The 14472-nt window shown below is 38.0% G+C and overlaps 1 protein-coding gene across 1 annotated transcript in view; it reads left to right on the top strand.

The window, feature by feature from the left end:
- ZNF827 (zinc finger protein 827) overlaps positions 1–14472 on the top strand; it is a 167526-nt gene that overhangs the window by 53049 nt on the left and 100005 nt on the right. Inside the window, exon 2 of the mRNA XM_075199134.1 lies at positions 10316–11311. Coding sequence (XP_075055235.1) covers positions 10316–11311 — 996 coding nt within the window. The remainder of the gene's footprint in view (positions 1–10315; positions 11312–14472) is intronic.

A 14472-nucleotide genomic window follows, 5' to 3' on the forward strand; every position in this document is an offset into this window, starting at 1 on the left:
TGCATTAAGACTGGGTTAATTTCAACATGTACCATGCTTTGCACACGCAATAAACTTTGTGGTTCAGAATTTCTTAAAAAATGATAGGTCAATGCACGAGATTCTGTCTGTGGCCTGTAAAATTTCCGTACATTTCGGGAAAAAAAAAAAAGACGACGGTCATGACACCAACTGAAACAAAAGTTAGTATATGCTGCAGTGACTGGAGAAACAGCAACAAGCCATCAAGACCTAGACATCAAGCCATGCAATAGGGAGAGGGGGGAACTGTTACTTTACTCCAGCACAATGGAGAATCCTTTCGGTTTTATGCACACTCCTGAAACCATTTGAAGTTGTAACAAATTGAGTTCAGACACTGTCAGCCTGAGTCAGGTCATGCCCCTAATCAAACTAGTGGAAAAGCAGCTGCAGAAGCTGAAGTAGGAAAGTAAGTGATTCTGCTAAGTATGTTGGCATGTTAGATGTTCTTTTTTCACTTCGCCAGGACCCAAGGGTTTGCAGCATCTTGAAATTGGATCACTACATTTTGGCAAATATGCTTGATCCTAAGTTTAAGTCGTATGTATAGTCTTTCTTTCCAACTGACACAGATCTTCACAGATGAAAACCACTTCTTGTGAGCAAGCTGTTGCTCAAGTCGCACATGACCTGTCTTATGCTTCACCTAAAAATGCAAGTACCATAAAACATACTTTCCTTTGCAAAGATTCAGACTAATATTAGTCGACGCAGGACACAAATGGGAAAAGCTTATTAGGACATCTGGTTAGGTTTAAAAGAAATGCCCAAATCTATTGACACCTCTACCACACCTCAATCTGATACACCTTGTATTGAATGGTGGATGATTCATTTAATGAAAATGTACAAATTAGTCCCTTTGATTTCTGTGAGGAAAAAAGACAATTTGAACCCCCTTGTACAAACTAGCTATGGTGTACTTAGGCTGCCCACCCTCCAGTGTGTAGTCTGAAAGAGTGTTTAGCACAGCCGAGAACATTGTGAGTGATCGTCGTAGGAGTGTACTTACCAAAAATATAGAAAAATTTGTGTTCATATGAAAAAGTGAACTACAAGTTGTATGAGGAATATCATTATTGCTGCCAATTTCTAACATAAGGATGGGTGGGTGGTAGGGCCCATGGACCAATCCATCTTGCACTATTTTACATTATGGGCATTGCCCACCTTGGTCTATCTTCTTTTCTAAAGTGACTATTCATGCAGCTGCTATCCGTCTAATGAGATTTTATTACTGATGCTGATCTACCTCTCCAATGTATTGCACATGCTGCCTAATGCAGAGAATACCAAATATGTCCATTGTTTTTCTCACACCATTTAACTTCTGGGCAAGGCCGAAATTGGTCTAACAGCAAATGCTCTGCCTGTATGTTTTAAAGTTGTCCTTTACTTTATTAAACGGCCATCTTATCTGCCACTGCTGTGCCACTATGTTTCATAGGTATAATATTTTTTGAAACTGCCATGTGTTTGTGCCAGTGCTCTGTCACTATTTTTAACCAGCCAGTTTGCAGCAGCTTTTGGCCAATACTGGTGAAAATATTAACAGTTGTGAAGTGGTCATTAGAAAACAGACTATAAATGACTGTAAAACAAACGAAAATGCAACTCTTTCAACATTCCAGATACTATGCATCTTATCTGCCCTAGACCCCAACCATACAATGACATCAAAATATAAATGACATGTAATCAGTCAGTTATAAAACCGCAGGTAGAATTACATAAATAGAAGTATGGAAAACGCATAACATGAAATGCAGGTGAATTCTAACATGACCATATAAAATAAAGTATAGAAATAAATTTAGAAAGGAAAATAAAGGAAATTTAAATATGAAATATCTGTCATATGCTTATTACATTATATTACTATAACCCCTCCCCCCAATGACAAGAGTAATAATTGTTTCAGTGTAATGTTTAATTCCACGGCAGTCGCAGTGGGTAGTGAATACTTTTTGTATCCTTGTTGAATGTAGTTTGGGGGTGGTGAGTCCATTTCAGGTCAGAAAGCCTGAGAGTGAATAGTGTTAAAAGCAATAACATTTATTTGGATAACATGATGATAATCACTTATATTGCGGCGTAGGTGGTCTAATGTGGTCTCCAAAGTCCTAAATGACAACATAATCAATGAATCTTAAAACCTCCAAAATTATTCTAATTTTCAGTAAATGTAATTTAAACCTTTCACAGAGTTGATAATATGGGGCCTGATTCATTAAGGATCTTAAATGAAGAGGATTCTTATTTCAGTCTCCTGGACAAAACCATGTTACATTGCAAGGGGTGCAAATGAGTGTTCTGTTTTGCACATAAGTTAAATACTGACTGTTTTTTCATGTAACACACAAATATCAACTTTAAATTTCAGTGTACAAATAAGCTATCAAGTATTTGTGTGCTACATGAAAAAAACCGGCAGTATTTAACTTATGTGCAAAACAGAAAACTCATTTGCACCCCTTGCATTGTAACATGGTTTTGTCCAGGAGACTGAAATAAGAATCCCCTTCATTTAAGATCCTTAATGAATCAGGCCCATGATTTTTCGTATAATTAAGATGAGCTAATCACTTTAAAGTGCTGTTGGTACACCTAAAAAAAACCTTGAGAGTACAGTATCTAATAAATGTGTTGCTAATGGATACGGGATCATTGGGAGGGGAAGCCTGCACTATACTGGACTAGCTCGGCATTGGTAATCTCCCAGTAATGCCTGGCTAGAGTTGTGATGTCAGTGCTGTATAGAGCGGTTCCAGTGTCCTGGTCTAATCTGTGATAAATAGATATATGACTGTGTCTATAATCTCAGCTCATGTCATGGCTATCACTTCCAATTTTTTATGGGAGAACATTGTAAGCTGTTTCACCTGACAGGGCTACACAAGTATGCAACAAGAACAATTTGGTTTGCTGTTGAAAAGCTTCAAACAATCCTGTCATCTTTACTGACTCTAGAGCTACAATACGCCAGAAGCTGATTTTAGTACATTTTGGATATTTTTTAACAGCTTAGGAGCTGTTGGTCGTGCCCTAATATTTCCATGGGCAGCAAGGTGGCTTAGTGGTTAGCACTTCTGCCTCACAGCACTGGGGTTATGAGTTTGATTCCCGACCATGGTCTTATTTGTGTGGAGTTTGTATGTTCTCCCCGTGTTTGCGTTGGTTTCCTCCAGGTGCTCCGGTTTCCTCCCACACTCCAAAAATGTACTAGTAGGTTAATTGGTTGCTATTAAAAATTTACCTTGGTCTGTGTGTGTGTGTGTGTCTGTGTGTGTATGTTAGGGAATTTAGACTGTAAGCTCCAATGGGGCAGGGACTGATGTGAGTGAGTTCTCTGTACAGCGCTGCGGAATTAGTGGCGCTATATAAATAGATGATGATGGTGGCAGAGTGGTTAGAATATCTGCCTCACAGCGCTGGGGTCATGAGTTCGATTCCTGACCATCTGTATGTATCTTCTCCCCTTGTTTGCATTGGTTTTCACTGGGTTCTCTGGTTTCTTTCTACACTGCAAAAAAATACTGGTAGGTTAATTGGCTGCTGACTAAATTATCTTTAGTGTGTGTGTGTCTATCTCTGTGTGTTAGGAAATTTAGACTGTAAGCTCTAATGGGGCAGGGACTAATGTGAATGACAGATATTCTCTGTACAGTGCTGCAAAATTGATGTCGCTATATAAATAAATTATTTTAATCTTTTTGCTAGATGTTCAGAAGACATATTTCAGACTAGGGTTTCACAGAGCCCTTGGCCAGTCTCCTTAGCCTATCACAGGTCTTGGTAAAACTCTAACAAATTAGCCTTCCAATATACAAGCAGTCAAGAGCATGGTAGCAACAATCTTCTCTACTTTCTCTAAATGCAGTCAGAAATATAATTTAGCTCATCACATCTATGGAAAAGATCAGTCACTACCTAAACGACAAAGGCGGCAAATTCGGAAACTATGGATTCTTAAAATCATAGAATTTCATACATATTAGACCACTTATCTAATATTAGTGCATTCCAAATACATACACATCACTCCGTTCCCCTTTCATAACATTTTTATTTCCACCCTTACCCTTTATAATATAAATAATAATAAAAAAATAAGTGTCAACAAAAGAGAGTTGTTTTTTTTTTTTCAAATTGTACAGTATATTTAGGTTTGTATCTAGCTGTGCTATTATAAAAAGAAATGACCATTGAATTTGTTTGTATGACATTATTACTGAAAAGCAGTATCCGTTTTTTGGACAATTGGTTTCCAGATAATAGATCCAAGACCTTCATATTGGTCAAAAGACCCAGTCTCTATTTTTCTCAACCTCTAACACCATTCATCTTTCTTTTCCTACTCTTTTACATTCTGGTTTAATGTATTTATTATTAAAATTAAAATTCAGCAAATCTTACATTTTAATTTGTGTTAATCCATCCTCATGGATAACATTGCGACAGACTGCCATGAAAGATAGAAGCCCCCCTGCTAGCCTCTAAACCATAGATGAACAACCTTCAGCTAGTGGCCCTCTTGTGGGCGACAAGGTCTTTTTGTTGAGGCCCTCAGGAAGCCAATTGTTTTTCTTTGTTCTACTGTAGTAACAGATAGTGAAAGCTGTAACCCTCCCAGAGAAGTGACTGCACCAATTTTGTCCCTTCTTGTCTAACGGCAGGAAGAATGTGCCAGATTATTTCCGTTTTCTCTTCAGCGATGACAGTGAGGTGTGCACTCTGTTAGTGCAATTCATTTACTGCTCTCCTCTCCTCTGTTCACTAGTGATTGAAAATAGGAAAAGGACACGTCCTATTAGTCCTTCCTCCTCTTCTTCAGGAATTGTTCCTGTCAGAAAAGTCTCTGAGAGTGATTTATCCCCATCTCAATTCTCCTTTCATTTGAAAGAAAAACATTAGATCCGCAACAGACCTTGTTGGAGGGTTGCTAAGGATGCTTGATCTTAGCCAAAAGGCAGAGAAGTGAGCTATTCCCCTACTAACTGTTGCTAGATGACGGGCTTCCCATAGAACAAACTAAGGTTTGCAGGGTTTTCAAGAATCTATGCTGTGTAAACCTCATTTGTACAAGGAGATATGGCCACCTAGCAACAAAATACCCACCTCTCCTAGCCCAATATAAAATTGCTGCCAGTTGCTTCTTATCACAAACTTAAATTCCATATCAACACTCATCCTTTTGAAGGGCAGACGCCAACAAACAGATACAATCCTCCACTCTCTAATAGAGTAAGAAGCAAATAAACACAAGCTAATGGTGCAGACGTAAAATATTTCAAGTTGATTCCACACCAGGATTCAGGAGTTTATGATATGCTCACAGGATTCTAGAGTTTTACAACATGTTCCCACTTATTCTGTTTGTTGTTCTTGAACAGTTCATGTCTGCAGATATCTGTTTTATAATGCCTATGTCTTCATTGGTTGTTGAGTCTTTCTTCTGTAAGGCACTACGGGGAAGGAATTTTACATCTGTTCCTCGAGAGTTTAAGGATAGTTAAGACTTCTATTTAAGAAGCATGCACAATACCATTGTCATCACCAGCAGCAGCTATTTATATAGCGCCACTAATTCTGCAGCGCTGTACAGAGAAACTTACTCCCATCAGTCCCTGCCCCATTGGAGCTTACAATCCAAATTCCATCACACACACACACACACACACACAGAGAGACAATATGTGGAAGCTGATAGAACAGGGAGCTTCTTTTTATATTTAGCCAAGGCAGAAAACTTTATTATTAGTATTCCAGAAATCGTGGATATAATAGCTCAAGGGCAATGAGTTACCCATGATGTTGCTGATGTGTTTTACAAGTATTTTGAAACTATATGCCTCGCAGGTAAATTACTGTAACGAGGAATTGAGTAATGATTTTGAAACTGTCTCCCTTTCTAAATTTTCAACGGAAGGTAAATAATTTCTTGGGCCTAAATCATTAAGGCATGCAAAGCAAAAGAAGGAGTAAATGTGCACCTTGGCAAAACCATGTTACAATGGAGGGGGAGTTAAATTTAAAATGTGGGGTCAGATTTATAGTTGGGCTAGGCATGTCCTAGATCAACTTTAAATTTCAGTCTAAAAATGAAACTATCAAGTAACTCTGTGCTGCATATAAAGCAGACGGTATTTTCCTTATGTGCAAAATAATAAACTAATTTGCACCCCTTGCATTGTAACATGGTTTGTCCAGGAGCAAATTTACCCCTTTTTTTTGCCTTGTTTTCCCTAATGAATCAGGTCCCTTGACTTTCCACATATGTCAGATAAGATATAACATAATTATATAATGGTAAGGTGGTTGATGGCATTCCAATTGAACTTTACAAAAAACACATGTTGCTCATCTCATCTCCTTGAAACCTTTAATGAGTTAAATGAGTTAAAAGGTTTCTTATCCCAATCCATGTCTGAAGCTCTGATTGTGGTGCTTTGGAAGACCGGATAAGATCCACTCTCTGCTGACTCATACGCCTGATTTCTCTGTTTTCAACATTCCTGCAAAATTTTGGCAACTGGATTGAATAGAGTTATATATGTAATCCACCAAGTCCAACCCGGATTTATGCCAGGCCAATCCACGGCAATCAATCTTAGGCGACTATATACAATAACAAATACCAGGAAGCAGTCGGGGGGGGTATTCAATTGTTAGCGAGATTTTATTTTTTCCCGCCGTGTTAAAAAAAAAATCTCCCACGGGTTTTTGCCGACAATAGTGACCATTTTGAGTTAGCGCAGCTGAAAAACTCGTGCAATTCAATTGAAAAAGAGGGAACGCTGCCCCCCGCGTTAAAAATTGGGTGCGAGATTGGGAGTGAAGGGGAGTTTTAACGTGGTCATGTATAACACAAAAAAAAGGTTTCGCATACATTTCCATACATTAGATTACATAACACATTGATAATATCTACATTACAGTACTTTCTTTAGCATATTTTTTAATTGAACTATTTTTTACCATACAATCATCTATACAAAACACATTACTACATTCATATTTGTACCAAAAACATATATAAATATAATTAGTGATTTTTTTTATTTTTTTTTTCCATTATTTTTTCACAAGAAAATCAACTTACACAAGTTAGGCATTAGTGATAAACATAAGTTTAACTTTTTTTCCACATTTTTACATGATTTCAAATACTTTTCAGAGGTTTTCAGAGGCTTTTTTTATTATTAACACACCCCAAGAAGGTGCGAGATAAAACAGCATATTTTCCTGTTTTACCCGCCGCGTTAAAAAACAATTGAATATCTTTTAACGCGGCTGAGGACCGTTTCATGAAAAAAAAGTAGCGTTATAAATGGAATTGAATTGCGGGTAAAGTTAACCCGCTCGAAAATTATAAAAAAAACGCGTTAAAATGACGCTTTAAAAAAAAAACAAAACAACTTGCTGACAATTGAATTCCCCCCGTGGTATCCCTTGATACCACTAAAGTAGTCAATTCTGTAAGTTTGATTCTGGCCATCTCTTTAAGTGGCCCTTAAAAGATAAGGTGTAGGCCCAGTTATTATAGACTGGATTAAGCTGTTGTTGTCTAGAATGCAAAGGTTACAAAGTATTTAGTGGGCTGTATGCTCAGTCACACAACTATGTTGGTCAGAACTGTTGTTGTCTTGTGTTAGCTGTGTAGAGGGTGGTAATAGGGTAACCTAGGGAGATTAAGATGGTGGTAGAGGAATACTATAAGCTTGTCTGAAGAGGTGGGTTTTCAGTGAACGCTTGAAGACTAGAGAAAAGTCTAGTGGTGCGAGGGAGTGAATTCCAAAAAGTGGGTGCAGTCCGAAAAAAGTAACCAAGAATAGGAGGAAGTGATGAAAGTAGAAGAGACGTTCCAGAACTGTGACACGGAATGTCAAACTCAGGACTGTGCAACAGTCACAGACCTGGAACCCACACACAGATACATGGAACTGGAAATAAGCCCTAGAGACTCAGAACCAGCAGCAAAACCAGTACAGCCACAAGTACTGCAGAATAAACCCTGGATAGTGCAAAGTTCTTACTGAGGTAAGCACTCTTGATGAATGCAAAATATTGCAGGAAGATGAGCAGTTTGGAAGTGCAGAGTACTTGCAGAATGATGAATGCAGTAATGGTAACGCAGGATATTTGAAGGAAGATATGCACTTTGAAACTGCAGGGTAATTAGGAACAACTGGAGCCAAGAGCTATTCCAAGGAGAGAAGTGTGGTGTTCTGGTAATGAACAGATCTCCGCAGCAGGTTTAAATAGGGTGAACCAAACAACTATTGGCTGCATAGTTCATGTTATCACAGCTGCTGAATCTGGTTGGTCTGGAATGATCACCTGACTGCATCGAAGATGGCTACGCCCATGCAGCAGAACAAACTATGTTTTTGTTTACAAATGAAGATGTGATGGACAGGCATGCTGGATACGACTAGGAGAGACCCAGGTAGCCATGATATGACAGCGGTGGATGTGGTAAGTGCGGCTAAGACCCCGATGTGTGACACAGGAATTCTAGTTCAGCAAGTTAGAGTAGACACTGGTTAACCTTTTAATTGTATTTGTATTAATCTACATAGTTATAGTTTAAAGAGACAATTTCATATAGGAGCCTTAACATGACAATATCAGTGTTTGAGGTGCTGATAATCTTTTAATTTTTGACACTTTTCAATTACTGCTGACATGGTTCATACCATGGGGCAGATTCATTTACCTGCGCTGCTCTTTAGAACAATGCAGGGCGTGCATCATTATCGTTACTATGGTAGTTTAACACAGATTTGTGACGTAGCAATGGTAATACTGCGCGGCCCGCGTTGTTCTTTAGAACTGACTCTGTCTCTGTCTGTGTGCGGTGTGTATGTTCTCCCCGTGTTTGCTTGGGTTTCCTCAGGGTGCTCATATGATATAGTTTACTACTATAAAATAAAATGTGTCATACTCTAATGTTGAACATGCTATATTAATGCATTAAAAATTAAAAAAAATGAGTGCTACGTATTACATTAATACATAATTATACATAATAACTTGCTTTTGGTGGCTTCAGGAATGTTACATGACACTTTCTGGAAGATGCCATTTTCGACATGTAATGTGCTTGAGATTGAGGTATTCTGATTCATGGAAAATGATATATGCCAAACTTTTCGAGAAAAGTGTCATTAACAAAGGTCATACATTTTAGACTTAAATGTGAACTTTGTGGCTGTCTTCTTGTATTTAAAAATAAGATTGATTCATAGACTTTGTTACATACAGAGGAGCGTTCCACATATCTGCCTCTAGCTAAGAGAGGTCGCGCGACTGCATTTATTTCAATTCAATAAATGAAGTCTGTACATCAAAGCTTCATCTTGCATACACGCAGTTGAAAATGTAAATTCATCTCAATGGGATTGTAAATGCAATGGGATGCAGTTAAGATACATATTTATATGTGTGTTTTTACAAGTATTTGGTTTCTGATTTGTCTCATGTTTAAACAATGCAAGAGGTACAAAACTGTAAATGCAACTTAATGCACATGTGCAGGAATGTACTGCACTTTGTGCTTTAACTTTCAAAGTGTTTAAAAAGCGCATGGCACACACCTGTATGTACCTAGTCTTAAGAGCATCAAAAAGCACTTTCTATACATTTACTTTTACATGTCCTTTCATTATAGCATACTTATATACGAAGCAAGATCCATGCATTCAACTTTATATACAAGACATCCTCATTCAAAAAGTTTTTGTTGCTGTTCTATCTATCGATTGTTTATTGCAGGCATTGCATAGTGTCTGCTTCAGTTTATAGCAATAGGCACAGTTTCTTATGCATTTTGAATGAGAGGAGGAAGGTGATTTGTAGGAGTTGTACTTTTTTGCTTTTGCTTTTTGTATTGTATTTTATTTTATACAACTGCAACATATTCCATATAATCTCTGATGTGGGTTTGAGCATTGATAGAAATCTCACTGAGAAAATCATTGACTACTATGATAATTTGCAGTCTCTGGTTAAACAGGTGTCTTTGTAGGTTAATGCTAAGGAATAAAATTGCTGTATAAGAATAACTGCATTTATAGACTTTTAAAAAGTAAACATGTCTGTTAAAATAATTAGTTTCAGCTGCAAAATTATAAATGATTTCACTTCATCTTCAAGTCATATATATATGTGTATATGTGTAAAACACAAACTCTATTTCATGTACTGTATTCCACTTCATAGCATAATAATCTTGGACATTTTAAGAGAACCCAAAGATTTTGTAACACAGCTATTGTTGTTTTCCTTATAGATGGTACTAGACGGGAAGAAATAGGAGTGGCCAGTGAGGAAGAAAACTGGTTTGGGACAAATTCAGATACGCCATCCGAAGACTCTTATGGTGATGTACAAGATCGCTTTAAATTGTCTCCTACTGACCAGGGACAAGAGTCGCCTACATCTCCGGATACCTCTTTAGGAAGTGCTACTCCAAGTTTGAACACTGATCTGGGGATTTTGGAAAATGAGCTTTTTAAAGATACTGCTCAGTGTAAGACACAATTGTCAACTTCAGCTTCCTCAATGGATGAGGATGATCAAAGTGGTGCAAACAAGCCATTGAGCAGTAATCTTCGACGGCTGTTGGAGGCTGGCTCAGTCCAACTAGGATCAGAAGTCTCTACAAATGGCAGGGAAGAATCTCAAAGTCTACAGTTTTCTCCTTCATCTCACCATGCAAAGCAACTAAGTGTTCTTGCCAGAAAACTAGCTGAAAAACAGGATCACAATGATCATTATGGGGGCATACCAATAAACCGGTTTATATGGAGCCAGGATAAATGGCTACAAAACACAAATAACACATGTGGCCTATCACCAGATTCCGCAATCCTTAAACTAAAAGCTGCTGCTAACGCTGTCCTTCAAGACCAATCCCAGTTGAGGACTGAAGAAACTCTGAGGTTTGAGTCCTTTACTTCACCATTCAGTTCCCAATCAGCTAGTTCCACTTTAGCGGCTTTGTCCAAGAAAGTCAGCGAGCGAGGCATGACATCAGGGCAAGAGCGTCATTCTCCAGCTGGCCCATTCCTTTCCCTGGCGTCTATGACTTCTTCTGCAGCACTACTTAAGGAAGTAGCTGCACGTGCTGCTGGTAGTATGCTAGCGGAGAAAAAAAAGCCCCTCATTTCAGAAGACCCACTGCCACTGCCTGAAGACAAACGAGAAAAGGGAACTTCAGTGCAATCCTTGGAACTTTTATTACTCCCTTCACCAAAAGGAAGATCTTCTAAATCTGGAAGTCAAGGTACAAGTATGACTTCCTTGTTTTGTTTTTTTTTACTTTTATGTGATTTGGAAGAAATGTGCAGATTGCAACCATTTGGTTTGACTTACAATCTCAGTATTTTAAAACTACTTTGCTATTAGTAGATGCACTTCATCAGTGGGTTTTTTGCCCAATTGCAAATGGCTGGGCCTAAACAATACTAAAATGCCTGTGTTTTTAGGTAAAGTGATTTTTTTTTTACTTTATTCTTAGTGCCTACACACAAGCAAATCTGTCGGTTTATCTCAAGTGTGGCCAATAAGTATGGTCAGGTGATTGATACATCCACATACGCATGCATTCATCATACAACCTGATTTTTCAAGCCCGAAACTTCAGCTGGACGATGGCTTTCTGAGCCTATACATGCTGTAATTTATAGCCAATTAAGCCTGACAATCTACTTGGCCAACTAAATATTAATGTTTTTAGACAAGTGGCTTTTCTGTGCAATCTGATTTTTGGGAATCTACTAGTAATATAGATCATTTTGCATAAAAGTAGTTTTTTGAATGTTCTCCTTACAACTAAGCAATAAGTAATGAATTTTATGGGATGCTGTTTGAATGATTACTTCATTATATCATGTAGCTGTGCTTATAAAAGTAACTAAAAATAAAAGGTCATATTTTGTTGGATCTAGTATTATATATTATTTGTATAATTTGCAGGAAAGTAGTTCACAAAAATTATATTACTGCCGTATTCCTTGATCATGTCATGTTGGGAGTAGTAGCAACATTCCCTTAGGAAATGTATTAAAATTGATTGCAACTGTACACATTGAAAGGTCTGGTTATATTTGTTTTACTGTTACTGAAACATTGGAGGATGTTATATTTAATTCTAAACACAACCTGAGTTTAGTATATAAATGAGTATGTTTCCTTGGCTTTACAGTAGCAGGGGATGGGCATTTGCAAGCATAGTCCTCTATATGTTTTCATTTTAAAGTTAGTTACTTCACCTTCTTAATTAAATGCTGTGTTTACCCATGTGTTTCCCACTTAATGTGTTTTGTTTGCATTTGCAAATGCACCATAAACGTAAGTGGTATGGAGCTATCAATAGCCCATTCATTTCAGTGGGCATTTCCTAACTGTAGAAAATTCATTGAAATGAATAAGCTATTGAAATGAATGTGAAAGCTCAATAAATAATATAGAACAGTATCTTCCAGCGCTCAACAGCCTAGACTTGTTACAACTAAAACAGACAACTAGTGTGGGATCCACTTGGCATAATGGAAGACAATCCCAGGTTGGTAAATGCAAGGGTAGTGTCTCTATGGGGGAGGGATGTTCCCCTCCTAGAGACTACTTTACCTTGTGACTAAAATAATTCAAAATATTTAAATAAAACACACACACAATTGTTAAATGAACTTTTATGTAAATAACTCCCCCAAATACCCTTGTTCGCCACTTTATTAAAAATCGTCTTCTTTTTTTAATACACAGGATCTTCATCTGTGTTTGTAATCCATGGGAAATTCAAGGGAAGTGTTATTGTAATTTATAGGAAGTCTTCAATTGTAATCCACTGGAAATTGTGATCTAATGGAAATTTTCTTAAATTCTAATGCAGGGGAAATAAAAATTAAAAAAACTGTAAGAGACGCTGTAAACTGCTCACTAAAAGCCCCACCGCCGAATGACTGGAAAATGAATTGACTGGTAGTGCCATTAGCCACTCCAACTTTCACAAGGGGTTTTCCACTCTGGTTTTGATGTGATTGGCTGGCTTTGAGAGAAGTCCCAGGAACTCCCTGCTTTGATTACACATCAATAGAAATTAATTTTAGTGGGCCAATCATTTCAGTGGAGTTTAACAGTTTACAGTTTTTACATGCACAACCCCATTGGATGAATGGGCCATTGAAATGAATGGGCTTTTTTACATGCGGAAAAATGTAGCACAGCACTGATGTAACCACTCTTTTTAACCCCAACTAAGTAGGTACATAATGTGATCCCATAGAGATGAATGAACATTTTCAAGAGACTCAAGTATGAACTCAAATAGGCATGGACACGCTGTATAGAACAGGTTTTATTTCACATGTGGTTGAATGTTTTATACTTGCGCTAATAAAAGTCAGGTGCAGCTTTTAAATGCCAGTGGGTAAGGGCCCTCAGGAGGCTTACGTGAATGTTTTACATACTTGTCCTCTATCAGACTTCAATTTAAGGACAGTTTGGCAATGACTTGAGATTAGTTTAATAATACCAGTACACTGAACAATTTCCGTAGCGCTTTACAATTTTGAACAAACATTAATAAAACAATACTGGGTAATACCTACATACAGAGAGATGAGAGGGCCCTGCTCACAAGCTTACAATCTATGGGACAATGGAAGTTTTATACACAAGGACACGGGCTACATTATATTGCACACTGGACCAGCTAGAATGCAAAAGTAAAGAGTAATGAGTGGGCTGTGAGATCAGTCACACAGAGTTGTTGGTCAGAGGGTGGTTGTCTTGTGTTAGCTGTGTAGAGGGTGATAATAGGGTAACCTAGGTAGCTTAAGATGGTGGTTGAGGAATATCATAAGCTTGTCTGAAGTGGTGGGTTTTCAGAGAACACTTGAAGGTTTGAAGATAAGAGGAAAGTCTTATTGTGCGAGGGAGGGAATTCCATAGAATGGGTGCAGCCAGGAAAAAGTCCAGTAGCTTGGAGTGGGAGGATGTGATGAGAGTGGAAGAGAGTCACAGATCTTGTGCAGTTGGGAGATATTTTGAGACAAGTGAGGCAATGTATGTTGGTGCAATTTTGTTGATGGCCTTGTATGTTAGTAGAAGAATTTTATATTTGATTCGTTGAAAAATGGGCAACCAAAGTAGAGACTGACAGAGTGGCTCTGCAGAGGAAGAACGGTTTGCAAGGAAAATCAATCTAGCTGCTGCGTGCAAAATAGATTGTAGGGGTTTGAGTCTGATTTTGGGAACACCAGTAAGGAGGGAATTACAATAGTCGATGCAGGAGATGTTGAGTGCATGTATTAATATTTTTGCAGTATCTTGTGTGAGAGATGTGCATATTCTAGATATACTGTCTCTCTGCTCTTAGCAGGGTGTTTCTGGGTCACTCGCGAAGATGCTGTGTCTTTCAGTCATACTGTTCTGTTCTGTGGT

The sequence above is a fragment of the Mixophyes fleayi genome, chromosome 1 (genome assembly GCF_038048845.1).
Source record: "Mixophyes fleayi isolate aMixFle1 chromosome 1, aMixFle1.hap1, whole genome shotgun sequence".
Lineage (NCBI taxonomy): Eukaryota > Metazoa > Chordata > Amphibia > Anura > Limnodynastidae > Mixophyes > Mixophyes fleayi.